The sequence below is a fragment of the Nymphaea colorata genome, chromosome 5, assembly GCF_008831285.2.
Source record: "Nymphaea colorata isolate Beijing-Zhang1983 chromosome 5, ASM883128v2, whole genome shotgun sequence".
In the NCBI taxonomy this organism is placed as follows: Eukaryota; Viridiplantae; Streptophyta; class Magnoliopsida; order Nymphaeales; family Nymphaeaceae; genus Nymphaea; species Nymphaea colorata.
In genome coordinates, this window is record NC_045142.1 from 27,096,503 (window position 1) to 27,115,680 (window position 19,178).

General features: G+C 44.7%; 1 protein-coding gene across 1 annotated transcript; it reads left to right on the forward strand.

Annotated features, from left to right (window-relative positions):
- Positions 1-13,030: 13,030 nt before the first annotated feature.
- Positions 13,031-17,996, forward strand: LOC116254369 (protein SCARECROW-like). Its single transcript, XM_050077920.1, is given in 3 exon segments — positions 13,031-16,383; positions 16,386-16,548; positions 17,617-17,996. Coding segments are annotated over 3 exon segments (2,862 nt in total). The 5' UTR covers positions 13,031-13,919; the 3' UTR covers positions 17,852-17,996.
- Positions 17,997-19,178: the final 1,182 nt, after the last annotated feature.

Sequence of the window (19,178 nt, forward strand, 5' to 3'; positions counted from 1 at the left end):
TTGAATAAAGCATGTTTTGCACTAAACAAATATTCATAACACATTACCATGGAACTTAAAAAATGTGATCTTTTGACACGAATTTTGAGTGGTTTTTTCTTGATGTCTGATGTAAGGGACCTTAAAACCTATTCATCTCTCTCTCTCTCTCTCTCTTCCTATGTGTGTGTGTGTGTATACATAATTCATTTGCTAACTGCTATATAAAATATAATTTACTTGTGTAATCATAAATATAAAAATAAATAAATAGGACAACAACCAAAAGTTAAGAATTCCTATTTTGATGTGCAATCGAGTGCCTTAAATCAAGACGGCATTGATCGGATAAACTGTAAATAAACAAAGAAAGTATTGAGCCTGCAATTACCCGGCCTAAACTAACCTTAGACGTTTCAGCATCGGTAAGTGACAGAAAGAAAGCTGCATAATTTACTGGTCCAAACTTAAAATCAAAATAACTTAACTCCATAATTCATAAATAATAACTCATAATTATCCTAGACTAGCCTTAGACCTATTATCGAAAAACTGAACATAGTAGGATAAGGCGCTGCCAAATGCTGTAAGACCAAAGCAAAGCAATTGCATAAGCATAAAGAAATAAATATTCCACATAATTCACCAGGAGTTCTCTTTAGACCTTTGAGCTATACTTATCATTATGCTGAGGCTTATTTACTGTTACACGTTGTATCTACAGGGTAATAATTTTTTTTTTTCTGCTAACCCTTTTTCTTGATGTTAAAAAACAACTAGTTTAGAAAAGCTACAAGTTTAAATCCTAGAGTAATTGGTAACAATAACTAATAAACTGGAAATGCTGGTTTAAACGGAGTGGTAGATGGTAACGCTCAGAACAGCAATCGTCTGCTTCACATTGGAGAGCATTTCTGCTGCATTGCGGTGTAACTCATAAGAATCAACTTAGTAAAGCGACCTTTTTTTTTCCCCACCTATTTTTTACAAGGCAATGATGAGGCTATGAATACATAGTTATGTAGTTGTATTCAAGCCTTTGGCCTCTCGCTTTTGTTTTTTTGGTGGTTTCTGAACTTTTGTTTTTTGTCGGCCAAGGTTGTAATAATCCTTCTCTATTTCCCCATTTTAATGAATAAGTGGAGGAGTGAGAACCTCATAGGCAGCCCTTCATGGAGAAAAATAAGAACAAGAAACAAGAAGTAAAAAAATTAAGGCTCTAAGGCTAATTAAATTTGAAAGTTCAAGAGAAATATTCCCATGCCGCAATTGGCTACTGAAAGTAAGATTTGATGAATCATGCTGGACATGCACCTTGTTGATCTAGAGAATGCCATACCTGCAGTTCTGGAGGACATAATTATCTGAGAGAAGCCCTAGCCAGTCCGTCCCACTCTTCATTTGACATCCGAATCAGGTGGCTTGTCTCTTCCCTATGGCTTTAAGCCACAGAATCTGAGTATACTGTTCGCAAGTGCCACCCGATGCATGTTGTTACTCCAGAACCGCCCATGCTTGGAACTGCCAATCCATCTCAGTTTGAGACACCCCAGCCGGAAACTTCCTCTGAAAGACGACTACCTGAGACCAGTCAGCTAGTTGACAGCAGATCATATCGTTAGACTGGTCTTTGCTTTTGATGATGGCATGTTTCACAGGGAAATTAACTGCAGTTTTCAATCAGGTCCTTCAACTCCAAACAGCAGGAATTCCCACTTGCCCATCCATCAAACAATTGGCTCCCTGTCCATTTCCAACTTCCCAAACCCCAGCCAACCTTGTCTCTAAAGTGCTTAATTCCCTTCGCTATATATTTCCTTTCAGGCTTTAGATGGAGGAGTCCTGACGGCTCCACCAAATGTACTTCTTGCTGCACGGTTGATCTCATGTTCTGAATCTAACCAAGGTAGCTCCCTAAAGATTCAGTGCTAGCTGAGTTAATCGGGGGAGATATAAAAAGAGAGATTTGAGGGCTGATAAATTTATTTATGTAAATCTTATGAACATATTATGGAAAACGTCACCATGTACGTATCCTTTTAAACATTTGCAGCAAAAATGAAAGCAATTTATAAGTGAAACTGCTAAAGTTTGTTTATATGGTTCAATGAAAGCACTGTCACTTTCCCGTCCGTGGTATTACAAAGCGATATGGTTGAGAAAAGTCCATAGTGCAGAATAGTACTATGAACCAACTTTCTAGTCTCTAGTAATTGTCACTGGATTATTTTTCAGCCCATGAAGCTTTACCGTGTTAAACTAAACAAACAATACACCCAAATTAATTCCCGTGCGAAGCTTTCCACTTAGTTTCAATTGCTCCCCATATGCTAATCCTTAAGCTAGCAAAGCACTTGCCTCGCTTGGTAGAATTTGTCCATTGACTGCATTAAAACGAGTTTAGCAACACTGGAGGAGCCACTTTTGCAATATATATATATATATATATATATATATATATATATATGAAGATGCACTAAAACGAGTTTAATGTTAGAAATAACTTGCTTGTTTCAAGGTCTATAATTGAATCCTTTTTGTTCCAATTTACCAAGTTTTTCGTAGGAAGCTAGTATTGATTCTTGAGTTTGCATTGTTTTGTCTACGAGAATAAATAAACTTGCTTCCACAAATTTTTCGGTTCTCAGGAGCCAACCTAGTCAAGGTGACCAATTAACTCAAAAAATTGAATCATTTTCGCTACGATACCACTTATTTGACATGCTTACTTTTCACCCATCCAGTGCCAAAGGTTAACCCAGGTGATCTTCAGCCAGACTTCGCTCATCTCAAAATAGCAAAAGTTTAACTTCGTTGAATTAGACAATGAGTATAATCCAAGTACTCAGCTTACATTGCTAGGATCCAATAATTGATCGACAATGGCCATGGGAGTCCATCATAACATGCCATTCTTCTAGATGCGCTGCAACCTTCCAAACAAATTAGGAGAGATTTTGTTTGGAGGAAGTTCCTAGCCGAAGCTAGTTGTCGACGTGCAACCTAAGTGGCTAACATCACCATGTTATTGATATGGAGCTTTTACTTTGTCTGACCGACCACCACTCGTGTGCGAAGTTGATACTGTGCATAGAACATGACCTGTTCGATGGTCCATGACGTCTCAAGGTTTTTGAGCCCATTTGAATTTGCCTTTGCACCTCAACAACGTACATGCCCAAGTGCAAAGCTTGCTGCTTGAATTATCTTCCATTGCGTCTTCATGTTCTCCATCTAATATTAGACAAAGTTGGTCTATGATAGTAACCTTACTATGTAAATTTTTTCATACAGTACTACAAAGTCCATGCTGCACATGTACAGTTCGCCACCTGCGTGTCCCTGATTGTAGCTTCTATCGTGCTGCCCAACATAGCATGGTTTCACTATTTGATTCTTTCTTAAACACTTGGTTTCCTATACCTGGATATGGGTTTCACCGGATTTTCCCATATATATAGAAATTCAGTAGGACCAAGCATAAATCTCATATATATATATATATATATATATATATATTTTTTTTTTTTTCACAATGAAAATTTGTGGATCTTAAGGAGGCTTTTGATCTCGTCATGTCTTGGAACCGATGGTCTGATTAACAAGGGGCCCACCTTAAATCCATAACTATAAGAAACCATGGATACGAGAACGGTACATTTGAGATATGCCTTAAATTCAGGCCTGGCTTGAGATGCAAGATTTATGAATAAACCTTGGATGTTTCAAACATAGAATTTCAAATCTTTTCTATAAATCAAATATCTAAATTCTTAAAATCTAAGTTTATAAGATCTTAAATTACCTTGGATTCAAACGCACCCCTTAGGTTTTGCTATGAAATTAAGAAATCATTATGTCCTTTTAATTTCCATTTACTAACTGAACTCTTGCGTCGGGTGTGTGTTACATGTTAGATGATCTAATGGAACCTTAATATCGGTTTTTCCGACAGGTCCGTGACACCACAGTTGCTAAAAAAATTGGTGGTGTCCGGCCGTAGTCTGGATTGGAACCCTTACATTTGTATCCGAATGATGATATAGAAAAGGGAAAGAAAAAGATGGTGCGAAGGGAAAAGCTTTTAGGCAGTTAGGCAGAAGAATCACAAACCACTGCCAACTTCAGATTTCCTCATACGCAGATGATATTTCGTGTACTTTCCTCAGCACAGTTGAGCTTCAAAAATGCCAAAGCAAATTACATCAGCTCGTATTTTGAAGCTAAACTGTCCAAAGCTGCAGGTCAGGTGGCATGTACGCAGCTACATTTTTTCGATACATCAAGAGCGTCCAGCTTTGCCTTCACCTTTTGTGACCAGATAGATGTGTAGAGCATATTCCACGCCCTTTTGTCCCATTCTGAAAACAATTTTTATCGTTTTGTTTTGTTGCACATTAGTTTTCTTACAAAGAAAGGAAAAGAAAAAGCTGCCTCAACCCTGTTCAACATTAGCTTCCTGGCACTTTCATTAAATTCTGTCCCTCACTTGTATTAAACGTTTATTTGAAATTTTTGGTGCGTCTTTCCTTTTACCTTTCAATCTTTAATATAATTAGAATCTCTTCCATTCTCCGTTTAAATTGGTTACAGAAGCAACGGAAGGTTGAAGAGAAGAGAAAAAGTTTTTACGGCATTAATTTCAACATCGGAATTTAGGAGAGAGGGCATGTTCAGGGTCACGTGTCGCCGATGCCGCATGGAACCCACATCAGACCCGTGTTGTTGCAGAATGCAGAGAGAGTACCATATATCTATAAGTTCCCAAAAAATTGAGGATCTCAGATGCACAGAATTGAGAAAGAGCCCCAGGATCCCGAGCGGGAGTCTCAGAAGGGAATCCATGGTTAATTAATTACCGTTCAGTACTAACTGCAGGAAACGGGCGACTCATGCAGAATCCTTTTTCTTTTTCCTTTTTTCCTAGATTTATTTCGAGAAAAATAAACCCTTCAGTTTTGTTCTTAAGCCCAACAAGAGAAGGAGAGACGATGATGTTTGGAACTCTCAGACCAGTGACCACCATGGTATATAGATCTGTTCACGTGAATGTCAGAACTGTGGTACTCGACATGAAAGTTTGAGCGAGAAAAAGAAGTGGGTGTCGTCGCTCCAAATGCACATATGCCTCAAACTCTAATTCCTTAAGATTTCCACGGGGTAGAAAATCAATCTCAATCTCTCTCCCTCGGCCGCAGAAACTGGGCTGAGGATACGTACAAGAAGGTCGTACCTTTTCATGGTAAAGAAATTTTACCAGTAGCTTGCCGTTACATATGGGGGAGGAAAAGCAACGAGGAGAGGAAGGAAGAAGGTAGCTGGTGTCCGTGGCGTTGGTGGCGGTGGTGGTGACTGCACAGTGCAGGCTATTGATAAGATGTTACGAGCAGCTAAAGTGGGAGGGGAGAGCTGGTTGCAGGGACCACCAACCAAGGGGTAGTCACGTGGAAGCAGCCGGACGAAGCAAAAGACGTTCTACTTTTACACGCAAAACTGGAAAAAGTAGAGCTCCGCTTCTCAGTTTCTCGAACATTGTGCCCTTTCCGGCCGTGCCTGCCTTTTGATTTCCCCTTTCCCCTCCGCTACTTTCCTTTGCCTTGTCAATAACATTTAGAAGAGGTTGAATAATGCACACAGGGAGACAAAAAGTATTTGAAAGTATTGCCGACGACAAAGAGATCGAGATGCCAATCTTCAGAATTAGATGTCCTGCTAAGAGAGAGAGAGAGAGAGAGAGGAGAGCAGAGTCGTCAGCACTCAGCAGCTCTCTCCGGCCCCTACAGTTAAGGGCACGGCCACGATGGTAGTGGAGCTCGCAGGTGAGAGCACCGACGTTTACAGAAAACTCGCATGGCTGCGCCAAGACTACGTGCACCGTGCACGCGCCCCTTTTCTCTCTCCAAAATTTTGATCAACCCGTCCAGAGCGTGTGTACTAAGAAGCCTGTAAACAAACAGGACAGTCGGCTCCGCTTTTTTTAAAAAAATTCTTCTTGAAACCAAAGGCATGTGAACTGGTACGTAGTTAGTAGTATATACTTCTCTGTTGAAACAAAAAGTGAAATAAAATATCTTCAAATTTATAGCAGTTGTTTGTTGAAAAAAAAGTAATATAAAGTATCCTGATGAACACTTTGCTCACACAAACGGACGCACTATTTCCAACTAAAAGTTCAATGGAAAGCATAAAGGTTGTCAATCTCACTGATGATCATATATCTTATTTGATAATTATATTCTTGCACAGAACCGACACTCTCTCCTACTTATGTATTGGTGACCTTCAGTATCAGCGGCCGGCCGCTTGGCTGGGAGCTCAAATTCCTGGCCGATAATTACCCTAAGCAACTTATATGTGACTTGGTGAGGTCTGCAGTCAGCAGTTAAACACCAGCCTCCCCTTCATCTGGAAACCGGGCGCCTACCAATTATGAAAATGGCAGAGCTCATGCTGCTGGTGCAGCACCGTTCATTTCTGCGGCTCGCGCGCCGAGAACTGGATCCCCACGGTCATACTTTTTTCAGTTTTGCACTTCACCCGATCGAACTCTGCGGCCTATCTGCCAGCAGGTTAGTCGTCTACTCCAATATTTCTTTATCATCTGCACTAGTTTCAAAGCAGGTTTAAATCTTAAAGTAGTAGACGAACAGAAATGAGCTTCAGCCTGTTCGGGATATCTTCCTGCTTGTACTCTCACACTTGATCTTAGAACGAAGGGATAAGACCATGAATATATGGTAATAGAAAATGGCCACACAGGCCATATACTTAAGCAAAAGCATAGGCCTAAATGTATATTTCCTTCTCGCCAGAGTCCTTTACCGAGAACACCAATGACATGTAACTTACAGCATTAAATGATGCGAAAAGGCAGGCACCCCGGGAAAAGGTGAGGGATCTAAACCCCCAAAGACAAAAATCATGTCAAAAAGAAACGAAAGAAAGAAACAAAGAGACGGAGAAAGGGGAAAAACTTGAAGACAAAAAGAAACTTATGATGTCACAGACATAAGATATGGCCGTTGTACATGCAAAAGTATAAGTTGTTTGGGGTAACAACAGCTACTCCCAAGCAGCTCTCCACGTGATCAATCATGTCCGATGCAGTCAACAAATAGAGGGTGGCTCCAAACTAAGTGACAAGCTCACGCACTTTATCCACGAGCCCTACCAAGGCGGACCAGGCAATGCAAACAAGGAGGTACTGGACGTGCCGACTGCAGGAGGGCTGTTAAGGCCAAAATATTCGAAAGTCGACTGTTCGTGTGAGCGGTGAGGACACTGCTTCGCTGCATTAAGCCGCTTCGATTCACTGCTCCATGCAGTGCGCCACAGTTTTCTATCTCTTAGAGAGACTTGCATATGTATGCGTCATGCATGAATGTATGTAATTCCCCCAAGATGTGGTGTTGATGATGATCGTTGCAGCTCAGTCGACCGAGGTTTCGCTTTCAATTAAGTGAACAGTGTGGACCCTTTTGATTTCTGATGAGTTCTGATCAATGTAGAAAATGATCATATGGCCCCACAGCAGTGATCTAATTAGATCCGACTCCCACTTGGTGCATGGGCTCTGTATTGGGCCTGTCCTCTAAAGGGCTCATTGCATGGGTTGTTGGTGAACAAGGTCATGTGACGGACCATCACAGGGCCACTTCTTTTTGTTTCTGCATGCATCTTGAAAGTTGAAATGCTATGGACAAATGAGAAAAATCCATACGCTTCATTCGCCTGTACTTTGATGGAGGGTACTGTTAGTGTTAGCCAGGAGACACCCACCTCTACCGACGTCTTGATTTGAATGGAGAGGGTGTTTGGAGGTTTCATTGTCTGAGACCATGTCCTGATCTCTCATTCAAACACGCCCGACCCAATATCCTTGAGTGGCCTAGATAACTAGGAGGGCATGGATGAGTCCAATGTAATAAAAATTGATCGGATCGGCCAAGCTGCTGGCGAATTAGTGAATGAACTGAATCATAATTCAGCTTGCGAAAAATTATTAAATATATTAGTTAGACTCAACAAAAATGAAATGAAAAATCTGTATAAACAGTTTAAAAATGAACAGCCATTTAAGCTATTTAAAAACTATACAGCAAGTTTCGGCTCTTCTATGTCCAACACGATGTGGGACGTGTGTCATGGAGGGGAATATTGGTCGACCATCAAACATCCTTGGCCTTCAAACATTCAATCTGCCGAGAAGTTTGTACTGAAAAGCTACGCCTAATTGATTAGAAGCGAAGAAGCCCATCAAAGGCCTATATGTCTGTGTAAGTATGCCCCCGCAAGCAGTCATGCGTTCATGTATGTGTATGTGGGAGAATAATGGGATGATGAGAGAGGGCCACAAAAAGTAGGAGAGGTTTGAACAAGCTAACGAGCACCGCAGGAGGTTTCATCTACACCCAAGAAGTACCAGCAGAAAAAGCGCAAAAAATGCACATCATAAAAGCCATGCACCAGGTCGATTCAGATACTGGAAAAAGTGGAACAATGGCTTCCCTCACATGCACATGCACTTGGCTCCAATTCCACCCGAGGGCCGGTGTCTTCTTCCAACGAAAAGGAAGGGAACCCACACTGTTAAACCGAGACAGACGTACTGACAAGAATACCCAAGGATCCGTTGAAGATATTGCTAAATCCGAATTCGATATTTCGTGTTTCAGAGTTTTCACAATGACTTCGATGATATGCCATTGTAAAGATAATAATCAAATATGTCGATCATGTTTTGGTTTCCGACTGAGATCATTTCGTGGGGAAGAGGAAAAATGTTATTGCTAGTATTTATACATTTCTAACGAATCGCTTTCCTGAGTTAATACAAGTAGGATCAATATTTATGGGCTCGAGGTTTCGTCTTACAAGGGAATATATATGTAGGCGATAAAAGGCCAGGTGATGCGAACGAGAAGTAGAGATGCTGCTACTCAGCGTCGTCTCTGCACAAAGCCGGCTGTTCATCAACCTATGTGATGAGGACGAGAGGAGCTAGCGATTCCTTCGGCCTCCTCCTCAGTCCTGTACACGTTTTCTGGCTTTCCAGTATTCTAGACTCCCAGTTCCTTTTTCTCGCTTCGCGGGAGGGAGAGAGATAGAAAGCGGGGCTTGGAATCAGAAAGGAAAGCTTGGAGAGCTTTGGGGATCTCGTCAAGTGCGTGAGATTCGAGAATGGCCGCGGAAATAAAATATTTTAATGGCAGATAAATAATCGCATAGGCTCCCAGAACTTTTGTTGCTTGGATTTAGTGAGATCGAGCTGAGCTCGCGCTTGGCACTGGAGAAGATGTTGTAGGCTTAAATGTAGAGTTATATGGCGTTGTACGCTTAAATGTAAAGTTCTGAATAGAAGATATCGTTGTTAGCAGAATGGACCCAAACTCGGTTGCACAGTGCACACCCATTTGATTCGATCGGTTGCCTATTTATGAGTAGTGCTGCATGCGCTTATGTTTTACGTTGTAACTGAAATGTTTGTAATTCATTACATATTCAGCTCATCTTGTGAATTCGTTGACTCTTGACATTCGCAGTTTGGACGCCGATTTCAAAATTTAACTGATTATGACAAAATTATAAAATAAATACTGTTGCGCCATGCACATTCGAAAAACAGAAAAGAAAAAACCTTTTTCATTCTATCCAAGCCAAACAAAAACTCGATCATTCAAGTGTTATTTTAATTCGATCGAGTAGTCGTTTTCACTCTCCATGCTGACTTAGAGCCGCACCACAGTCGAGTACAGACTACTGCACGCCTAGCCATGCATCGAATGTGTAGTGCCATCAAATAGAGTATAAAGTTGGTATCTATACGCTCTAACATACCATTCTTTTGATATAAAAATTGGAAAAAACGAGTATACTCCACCCAATTAGCATGACCTTTTTATCATTAAGTCCACGATTCATATTATAAGTGAGTAAACACTCACAAAACTCTTCTTTTTCTTAATAAGGAACAAGAAGCTAAGGCTTTTCCCCTTGCTTGTAAGGACAGTTTGGTGTGTTATTGTTTCATGGATCTGTTTTTTGCTTAAAAAACATGGTCAATTCATGAATCAATTGTTACAACATTTCATGGACATCTCTCCATGAATTTGTCTTGGTTTTTTTAATAGATTCGTGAGGCACTACCAATAATGTTACATTTATGAAACAACCTGTTAGCGAAGGAGGACTGCATTTACTTATGCCAGATCTAACCAAACTATGTCGAACCCTTTGGAGGGCTATTCTCAAAACCAGTGTTATTACATATGATTAATCTGATAGCATCACTACATGCCTATATACATTTATATACATGTACAAATGCATTTGCTCATGCACCTGATCTATACATGTATGCATGTGCCAACGCATTTGCTCATGCACCCTGATCTATACATACACGCATGAAGGATTAGAAATTTCATGTTTAGTAGCTGAGGCCAACTTTGAAAGTCCACGGACGCATTTGCTCATGCACCTGATCTACACATATATGCATGAAGGATTAGAAATTTCATTTTAGTCGCTAAGGCCAATTTTCAAAATCCCCGGTTAACTAAACAAGGAGATGAGAGAAGGGCATTCTACTTCTAAGCGTTGGTGGTGGGAGGCTGTGACCGAATCTCCTCCAATCGGAGCAAGCAAAATAAATGAAGCACCGGTACTTCCGTTCCCTGATCCCACTAGTAGTTTCGTTAATGTCGAGGGCTCGTTAATTGGGAAAAACGATGGGGGCGGTGTTTGGATATGGGAAATGAAGAGGCCAGCAGCTATATTACATGCAGCAGCAGCCACCAGCTTACGGACACACGAATCCATGGATGGACTTTGGAGGAAGTGGATTGATTGACAGACGAGGGACGGGTGCCCTGCTCCCGATATTTACCATCAAAAGGATATGGTCCTTTTACCTAGTCCCCAGTTCTCCCATCTTTATCTTTTTTTTTTTTTTTTGGGTTGATTCTGAAAAGACGGAGGCCGGTGTCCCGGTAGTTTAGGATCTACGCTCGACTTCTTTACCTCTCCTGCAACGTCAAGTTGTTACAGTATGCATTTTGGTGTTTTCCGCCTTCTACCATCATCGAAATATGATGCAGATATTTTCTTCCCCATTAAAAATCTGCCAGCCTCACATTTCCCATTTGCATTCATTTCCGTAGAACAAGCTTTTGGGGTCTCTCGTTTCGTTTCTGTGTTGGATGACGGAAACCATACACAGTTAAGATGGACAGGTCATTAATGTTTTTTAATGTGATTGAGGCTGAACAGAACAGCCATTGATGATATTGAGGCTGAACAGAACAGCCATTGATGATATTGAGGCTGAACAGCACTGGATCAATAAGGCACTGACATGTCAGAGACCTGGTCCAATAAAAAAAAAAAAGAGAAAAAAAAAAAGACAATGTGAATCATTGGACTGGGCATGAATAAGGAAGGGCATATGACCCGTGCCTAGAACCATCCTCTCTGCTTCACTCTCCCTGCGTGATCGAGGAAGCGAGCAGTTTGTTCTCTCACAGCATGCATCTCTTCCATCGCCACCTGCTTGTCCAAATGTGTTTATTATGATTGATCCATATGTCATTGAGAGGTTCAGATACATGGCACAATGAAATGGGCAGAAAGGCTGATACTTCAATCTGTCAAAAATGTTTTAGTTCTGATTTGCCAACACATTAAATGATTCATTCACACGAAGCGGGATTTACAAGTCACTTTCCTTTTACGCTTCTCATCTAGAGACAATATTAGAAGCACGCTACCCTCTGAACTATCTTACCGTTCGAGTCTGCTAAGGCTCCCCAGGGCTGTATTGTGGTGGAGAATTTTTTGAACTAAGTTTTTGCTAAATATTCTAAGAAGGGGATCAGAAGCTGGCTACAAACATACGCTATTGAGTTTGCAATATCTTGAAACTTGGGAGTATTTATCATATAATATAGAATGTAGATAGAGTGCACGTGATGGTGAGTTGAAGCTGGGAGAGGGGAAAGGAAGGGGGCGGGAGTCAAGAATGTTGTGTGGGAGTGGTTGGGTTTACATGGATGGCCTTATTTTTTTGGAAAGCAACTTTATACGATCACCGAAAAATTAGGCTGTGACAGCGACAACCATATGCAACTCTGCACATGGGCGTTGCTTCCATAAGCATCCTGATTCTCGCCTGGCGCTCCCCCCGCTCCCCCTCCCATCCTTCACGGCTTCACCCTTCCCTTCGCCCCGCCATGCCCTCTCTTTGTTTCTTTCCTCTTGTTGTTGCCTTTGCGCTTCTCCAAATGAGTCCAAACCCACCAGCAGAAGCAGCAGCAGCAGCACCAACACCTGGTCCACCTCCTCCGCTTCCTCTTCTTCCCTTTTCTTGAGTGCGGTATGCCAATGACTTGGTCAAGGTCAAAGCACACCAACCCCCACCCCACCGTGGTAACTTGAGCGTTTGATTTCTTTTCTTTCAAGAGAACAACTGAACTTTTTTTGGTATTGTCCCATCAGCCGCGGATCTGGTTTAGGGGTCGCCGGAGAAAGGCTTGGTAATGCAACAGGGGGAGAGTGAACGAAAGTAAAAGGCGGTAGGGATGGAGGGACTAAATGGCCTTAAAAAAATTGTCGACAACCCGAATGGCCTCGGAACCAGAGGAGTCCATGAATTCGACGGCGTTGAGCATTTGACTTGGACCGTCAACTCCTCCGCCTCCTCCTTAAGCTGGGTTGCTGTGCTCAGTGCATGGAAATAATGCGTTGATTTTTGTTCCGCATCATTAATTTAATACCCCCCTAAATCCCTTCTTTCCCGGAACTTCATCGGTGTTCTAACTCTCTTTCCCTTCTGTTGTAATCAACTCGTTCATGAATGAGTAACTACTATACTGCAAATTGCAATTGCGCCTTCTTTTTCCTTTTCTTTTCTTTTTTTCCAACTTCACACGCATCATCGAAAAGGAGTCTCCTTCCTCACGTCATAAATCTTGTTTCACACTGTCCCAAGGTATTGTCGTACGATACATATGGTTCTCGTTCAATTAGGTAATGTATTGACATAATGTTAATGAAGGATTAGACAAGGGGAGGGAAAAAGAGAAAAAACACAGCCAACTTTGTAGACTAAAACTGGCAAATGTGGTGGATTAGAGAACGGTTCTGTCCTGTTCCCTTCTTCTTTCAGGGGCACAGAGAGAGAGAGAGTAGGTAGGGTGAGGAAGGGGGATAGGGTGGGACGGGGAAGGCACTTGACGACGAGGCAGCGGCCCCGACATGCCTCGATGACTCCCACTGCCCTCTCTAATCACGTTAAACACTCAACGACGAATACGAGGAGTAGGTGCTTGGGCAAAATTTTGCCCTCTTGCTTCTCCCGCAACCCATCTCCTCTCACCCCCTCTCTCTCTATCCTCTTTTTTTAAAAAAAAAAAAATCTTTGTACCTGCTGCGACTCTGTCACCCAGCCCCATCCGACCACGTATTGCCCATCGCCACCACCGCTACCACCACCGGCACCGCCGCTAGACCATTACTTGTAGGTCGCATCTCCGCAGCCACAGACCCTCGCTTTTATCCCTGTCACCCTGTTCTGTTCCTCCCCCCTCTCTATCTCTCCCCTCTTTTTCTCTCACTCCCTTTATTTTTTGGTTCAAATCCCGAAGGAGAAGAGGAACAGGAACAACAGCTAAATCCAACGGGCCCGCCCTTCGCTGCCCGAGCGCTCGTGATCTCTCTTTCCCTCGTTCCCTCCCCTCCCTCGGTTCGCTCGTCTCTTAACGGGCAATAATTTCCATTATTTTCGGGTGGGGGTGTTGGAATCGGCCTTCTCGCCGTGTCCGAATCTTGCCACCGTTTTCCCCCTTGTCTTTTGAGCCCCGATATGCCTCCGTTTAGCCACATGTATATCTACACACCTCTCTTGGATTCATCCGGGCAGCCACTCCCGTTTTCCCTTCTTCATGGCTGCTTGCGTTATGCTCGGGAACGGCTCTTCTGCTGCTCTGCAGGCGCGGGCACATACACCAGCCGGTGACTCCCAAACCTCACAGTCGCTAGCAGAAGCCAGAATGACGACCAGGAAGAGAACGGCAGCCGAGATGGACTTTCCGTCCGGCGCTGACAACCACCCACTGCCGTCATCATCAGCATCGCCGTCGTCAACCTCTGCGTCTCAGAGGCCCTTCCGGCGACTTGCTGGCGTCCCCGCGGCTGCCTCCACCGGTCAATACTTCGTAGAGGCACAGCTTGAACTTGAAGTGGGCGGAGCGCAGCCAAGGTGGTGGTACCAACAACAGCAGCACCAGCACCAGCATCATCAACAACAACAACAACAACAACAACAGGAGTTTGAAAACCCTCCTCCTCCTCTTCCTTCAGGTCAGATAGGGATCACCGCCTCCTGGCATCCCGACCACCTGTTTCCTCCCGCCATCCCTCGCCAACACCTTTCCAACCCCACCACCTCGACTCATGGGTTCCTTACGAACGAGCCTTTCGTCATCGACCCTTCGCAGCAACCGGCGTTGCCCTTGCCCATGCCGTTGCCCTTGCCGGTACTTCCCCCGTCACTTTGTGGCGGGACGGGCCTCTCCCCTTTGCAGCCATCGTTCACTACGGCGGAGAGGGGGAGCACGGTGCTCCCTATGCATCCCTCTCATGCTTCCCCATCTCCTGCTTTCACCGTGGATGACTCCCCAGACGGCGCCAACGCCGCAGCCACCGCCTGCATCGATGGCATCATCAGAGACTTAATCCACTCGTCCACTAACGTGTCCGTCCCCCAGCTGATTCAAAACGTGCGAGAGATCATCCATCCTTGCAACCCTAGCCTCGCCCTCCTCATTGAACAACGGCTTCGATCCCTCACTGATCTCCCGAGCACCGGCGTCATCGGGGGCAGCAGCAGCAGCAACAGCAGGAAGCGAGATCAGGTTTTCCCGGGCTCTGGCTTGAAGCTCTACCTGGACTCAAACATCGTAGACAACTATCCCTCTGCCGCCACCAACATCGATCACCTCAACCGTTTGCTCGACTGGAGTTCCCGGGCCGATAACCAAGAGGGAACGACGTCCCACCACCATGCTTCCGCATTAGCCATCGGCAACACTGCGAGCACCAACACGGCTGCCACTACCTCTCCCCATCTTTCTTTGCAATACCATTCGCCTTCTCAAACGTTGGGTTCATCTGGTACTGCTGCTGGGGTACCGCCAACGTCCTCCTGCCAGTCGGGAGCGGTTTCCGCCAGGAAGGCTTCTGACGAGCAGCGTCAGAACAAGTCCCCTCCCGCGGCAGCGACGGCCTTGAGCCAGCAGCAGCAGCAAAAGCGGGACGAGGAAGGTCTGCACCTTCTTACGCTTCTGCTACAGTGCGCCGAGGCGGTGGAGGCAGATAACCTGGAGGAGGCCCAGAGGATGCTGCTGGAGATCAGCGAGATGTCCACGCCCTTCGGCTCGTCGGCCCAGCGGGTTGCCGCCTACTTCTCGGAAGCCATGTCTGCCAGGCTCATCAGCTCTTGTATTGGCGTCTATTCTCCGCTGCCCCCGTGCACCCACAGCCAGAAGATAGTCGCGGCGTTCCAGGTCTTCAATGGGATCAGTCCGCTGGTCAAGTTCTCCCACTTCACTGCCAACCAGGCCATACAGGAGGCGTTCGAGAGGGAGGACCGGGTCCACATCATCGACCTGGATATCATGCAGGGATTGCAGTGGCCGGGCCTCTTCCATATTCTGGCGTCCCGACCGGGGGGCCCACCGTCCGTCCGGCTGACGGGCGTCGGCTCCTCCATGGAGGCACTGGAAGCCACGGGCAAGCGGCTTTCCGACTTCGCGGAGACACTGGGCCTGCCCTTCGAGTTCTTCCCCGTCGCCGACAAGGTCGGCGACCTGGATCCCGACCGGCTCCGGGTCAGTAAGGCCGACGCCGTGGCGGTGCACTGGTCCAGGCACTCGCTGTACGACGTGATTGGGTCGGACAGGAACGCGCTGTGGGTGGTGCAGCGGCTGGAGCCCAAGGTGGTGACGCTGGTGGAGCAGGACGTGAGGCATGGTGGCCCCTTCATCGCTCGCTTCGTAGAAGCCATCCACTACTACTCCGCCATCTTCGACTCACTGGGAGCGAGCTACGCGGAGGACAGCGAGGAGAGACACTCCGTGGAGGAGGACCTGCTGTCCAGGGAGATAAGGAACGTGCTGGCGGTGGGAGGTCCCGGCAGGAGCGGCGAGCTGAGGTTCGAAAGCTGGAGGGACAAGATGAGGGAGGCGGGCTTCCGGGGGATGTCTCTGGCGGGGAACGCTGCTACCCAGGCCACCCTTTTGCTGGGCATGTTCCCGAGCGAGGGCTATACGTTGGTTGAAGAGAAGGGCATGCTGAAGCTAGGATGGAAGGACCTCTGCCTGCTTACTGCCTCCGCCTGGATGAGGCCCATCACCACCATGATGCCTACTGCAACCTTCACCACTTGCACCACTTCCGCCGCCGCTGCTGCCCCGGGCGGCGGTGGTGGTGTCATCAGTCATCAGCATCTACTGCACCACCTTTCCTGAGTTATTTTTCCTCCTCTCATGGTGATCACATTTGTCATTGCAGGTAATGAATAACAAATGCACCGGTGTTCTTTCTCTCTTTCTCGCTCTCTCTCTCTCCTCCATTCTTTCTAGTCATCCCTTACTAGTCAATCTTCCAATTCAAATGCTGATTCTGCGCGTTTCTTGCAATGCCATTCTTTTATCGGCTTACTTTGTTACTGTTTGATCAGTTCTGGAAGTCGGGAGGCACTTGGGTTCTCTCTCGCTCCTGGGTTGCTTTGTTCTAATGCGATAATGGTAGTTGAGGGATGGGCGATTACACCAACGTATTAAAACATGAGCCGTTGCTCTCTCCCTCTCTTCCCTCATCCACACACATATCCTTATGTAGAAGGTCAGGGATTGCCGTCCTAGAAGTGCGATTAAAGCTGCGAAAAACGTGTTGCTATGGAGACAACTATGGTCTATTCGGAACGACATTAGATCTTTCTTTTTATTTTCTTTCTGACTTTGCTTCTGCGTCTTTCCTAACCTCCACCTTTACAGACTTTTACAGATGCAAATGTAACATCTCCTTTGTTAATTGTGGTGCCTCCTTTACCGCTTTTTGGTCGGTAGCTTCCTTTTTCAAATCTTGTGTCAAGGTCAAACCTTTCTTCTTGAGCTCCGTCCTCCGCGTCGGGATTCGCACTACTTATTTCCCTATAAAGAGCCCCTCTCCTTTCTCGTGGGATTTTCGTGGTATATTTTTTGCGAGAAAATGGAGGACCGGTCTGGTGGAGATTTTGAAACTGATCTTTTCGAAGTACCCCCTTTTTGTTCTTTCCGGGAGAGGTTTTTGAACTGAAACTCATCTTGTCAATGAATTATCGTTTGCATGATGTTGTTGGACAGTCTTGTTTATTCTTCTTCCTAAAGTTGTCTCTCTATTTGTTCTCACCAAACCAAATGATACGCGTGCAACTAACTGGATTCATGGTTCTTCCAAGTTCATCTGACACTCCGAGCTCTCATGTCCCGTGACCCCTGTCCATATCATTTTATTAAATATCTACTTTATCCAGTCAACGCTAAATGCTTTTCCTTTTTCTCCCGTTCTTTTATCGTTTCCATGTTTGACGGACCATAGCTTGTTGAAAGAGAGAATAATTGGCCGCTATCCTGGGAGACTCTCCGGCGAAGTTATGCAATTAATCTCCAGGTTCAGAGGCCCTGGCGAGCGTGCAAATCTCCCAGTCACGTATTCTTGTTCTTTACGATTTTTTTTACTTCTCAGTACAAAAAGGGAGAAAATTTTAGGGGATCTGTGTAGCGACGAAGACGTCACTGGAATTGAAATTTGGCAACCATTATGGCGTAAGTGAAAAAATTGAAAGTCGCCATATTTGCACTTTTAATATAGTGTTATGTAAGCTGAATGATCTTTGTGGTACGTTATTAAACGTGCAGCCCAGAAGGCAGTGCTCATGGAATTTTATATTTTACTAGATTTCATTTTATATTTTTCTAGATTTCGAATTCTGCATGCTTGCTGTTCTCATTTTCCGTTCTAGTGCGTTTCCCCTGGTAAATGACACATGGTCATCTCCCGCATTCCCGCGTCTAAGTGCGTTTGAATGTGAGGGTGGTTGCGAGAGACTTGCAAAATTTTTCGTGTTAGAAGTTCGAACCTAGCACAGAGAACACGAACAATTCACAAATGGAAAACCTGATCTGTAAAGGGAGTTCGGTGCTTATGTTTCGTCTTCACTTTTAATTGATGTGTGAAAAACGACGCGAAGCACCTAAAAACTATGGTACATACAGACAGCGTCCCAGCTGCTGGTGCACCACCTTTTCCGCGTCTTCACTGTACCAATTTTGAACGCCGTTGGGATCATTTCCGATGCAATCTGCAGGGTGAAGGACGCTCTAACCCTTTTATTACCCAAAAAATAGAAGGTAAAGATACAGTAAAGGATGTACATGTACATGAAATTCTAAACAAAATTGGAGCGTGAGGAGATCAGACAGACGTATCTAGCAGGGTAGAGGATCTCAAAAACAAAGCCTTCTAATTCTCTGAAGCCTAACGTTTCAAAATATGGATTACATCGGAGAAAGTGAAATGTGGGTGTTCAAATCCTATTTGACTACGAGTTTTTATCACTTGTTGGAGCAGGGATCTCCATCTATTTGGTGCAGCCACAATGGCAATCTTCCTTTCATTTGCTGGGGAGAGAATTGGACTATAAATCGTAATAAATGATGGTTCCGGCTGACACAGCTTCTCCCTGAATGGAGTGTTTCACCATTTTTGCTCTTGACCACCAACCTAAGAACCATTCTGTCTTTCCACGTAAAATGGAAGTCTGAACCACACAAGCCCAGTTATCGAATAATGAACATGGATCTGGTTTAATGGCTGAGGCAAACCAGCAACAGATCTTCCTCCCCATGATTCAATGCCCATGAGGATGAAGACCCACTAACCATAATTTTTATGTCCGGCCATAGTGCGCTGCCGATGTTTATGTTAGGTTTACCATCATCCACATGAGTTAGGTGATTTCTCAACTTCCATTTATGCCAAAAGGTCATTGGAAGGCTCAGGCGCCAGATGGATTTCATTCATTTGCCTCTAGGAGATCTCCTCCACCACCATCTGATGGCATCTCTCACGTTCTCCCACTTGGGGATCTTCACATCAAA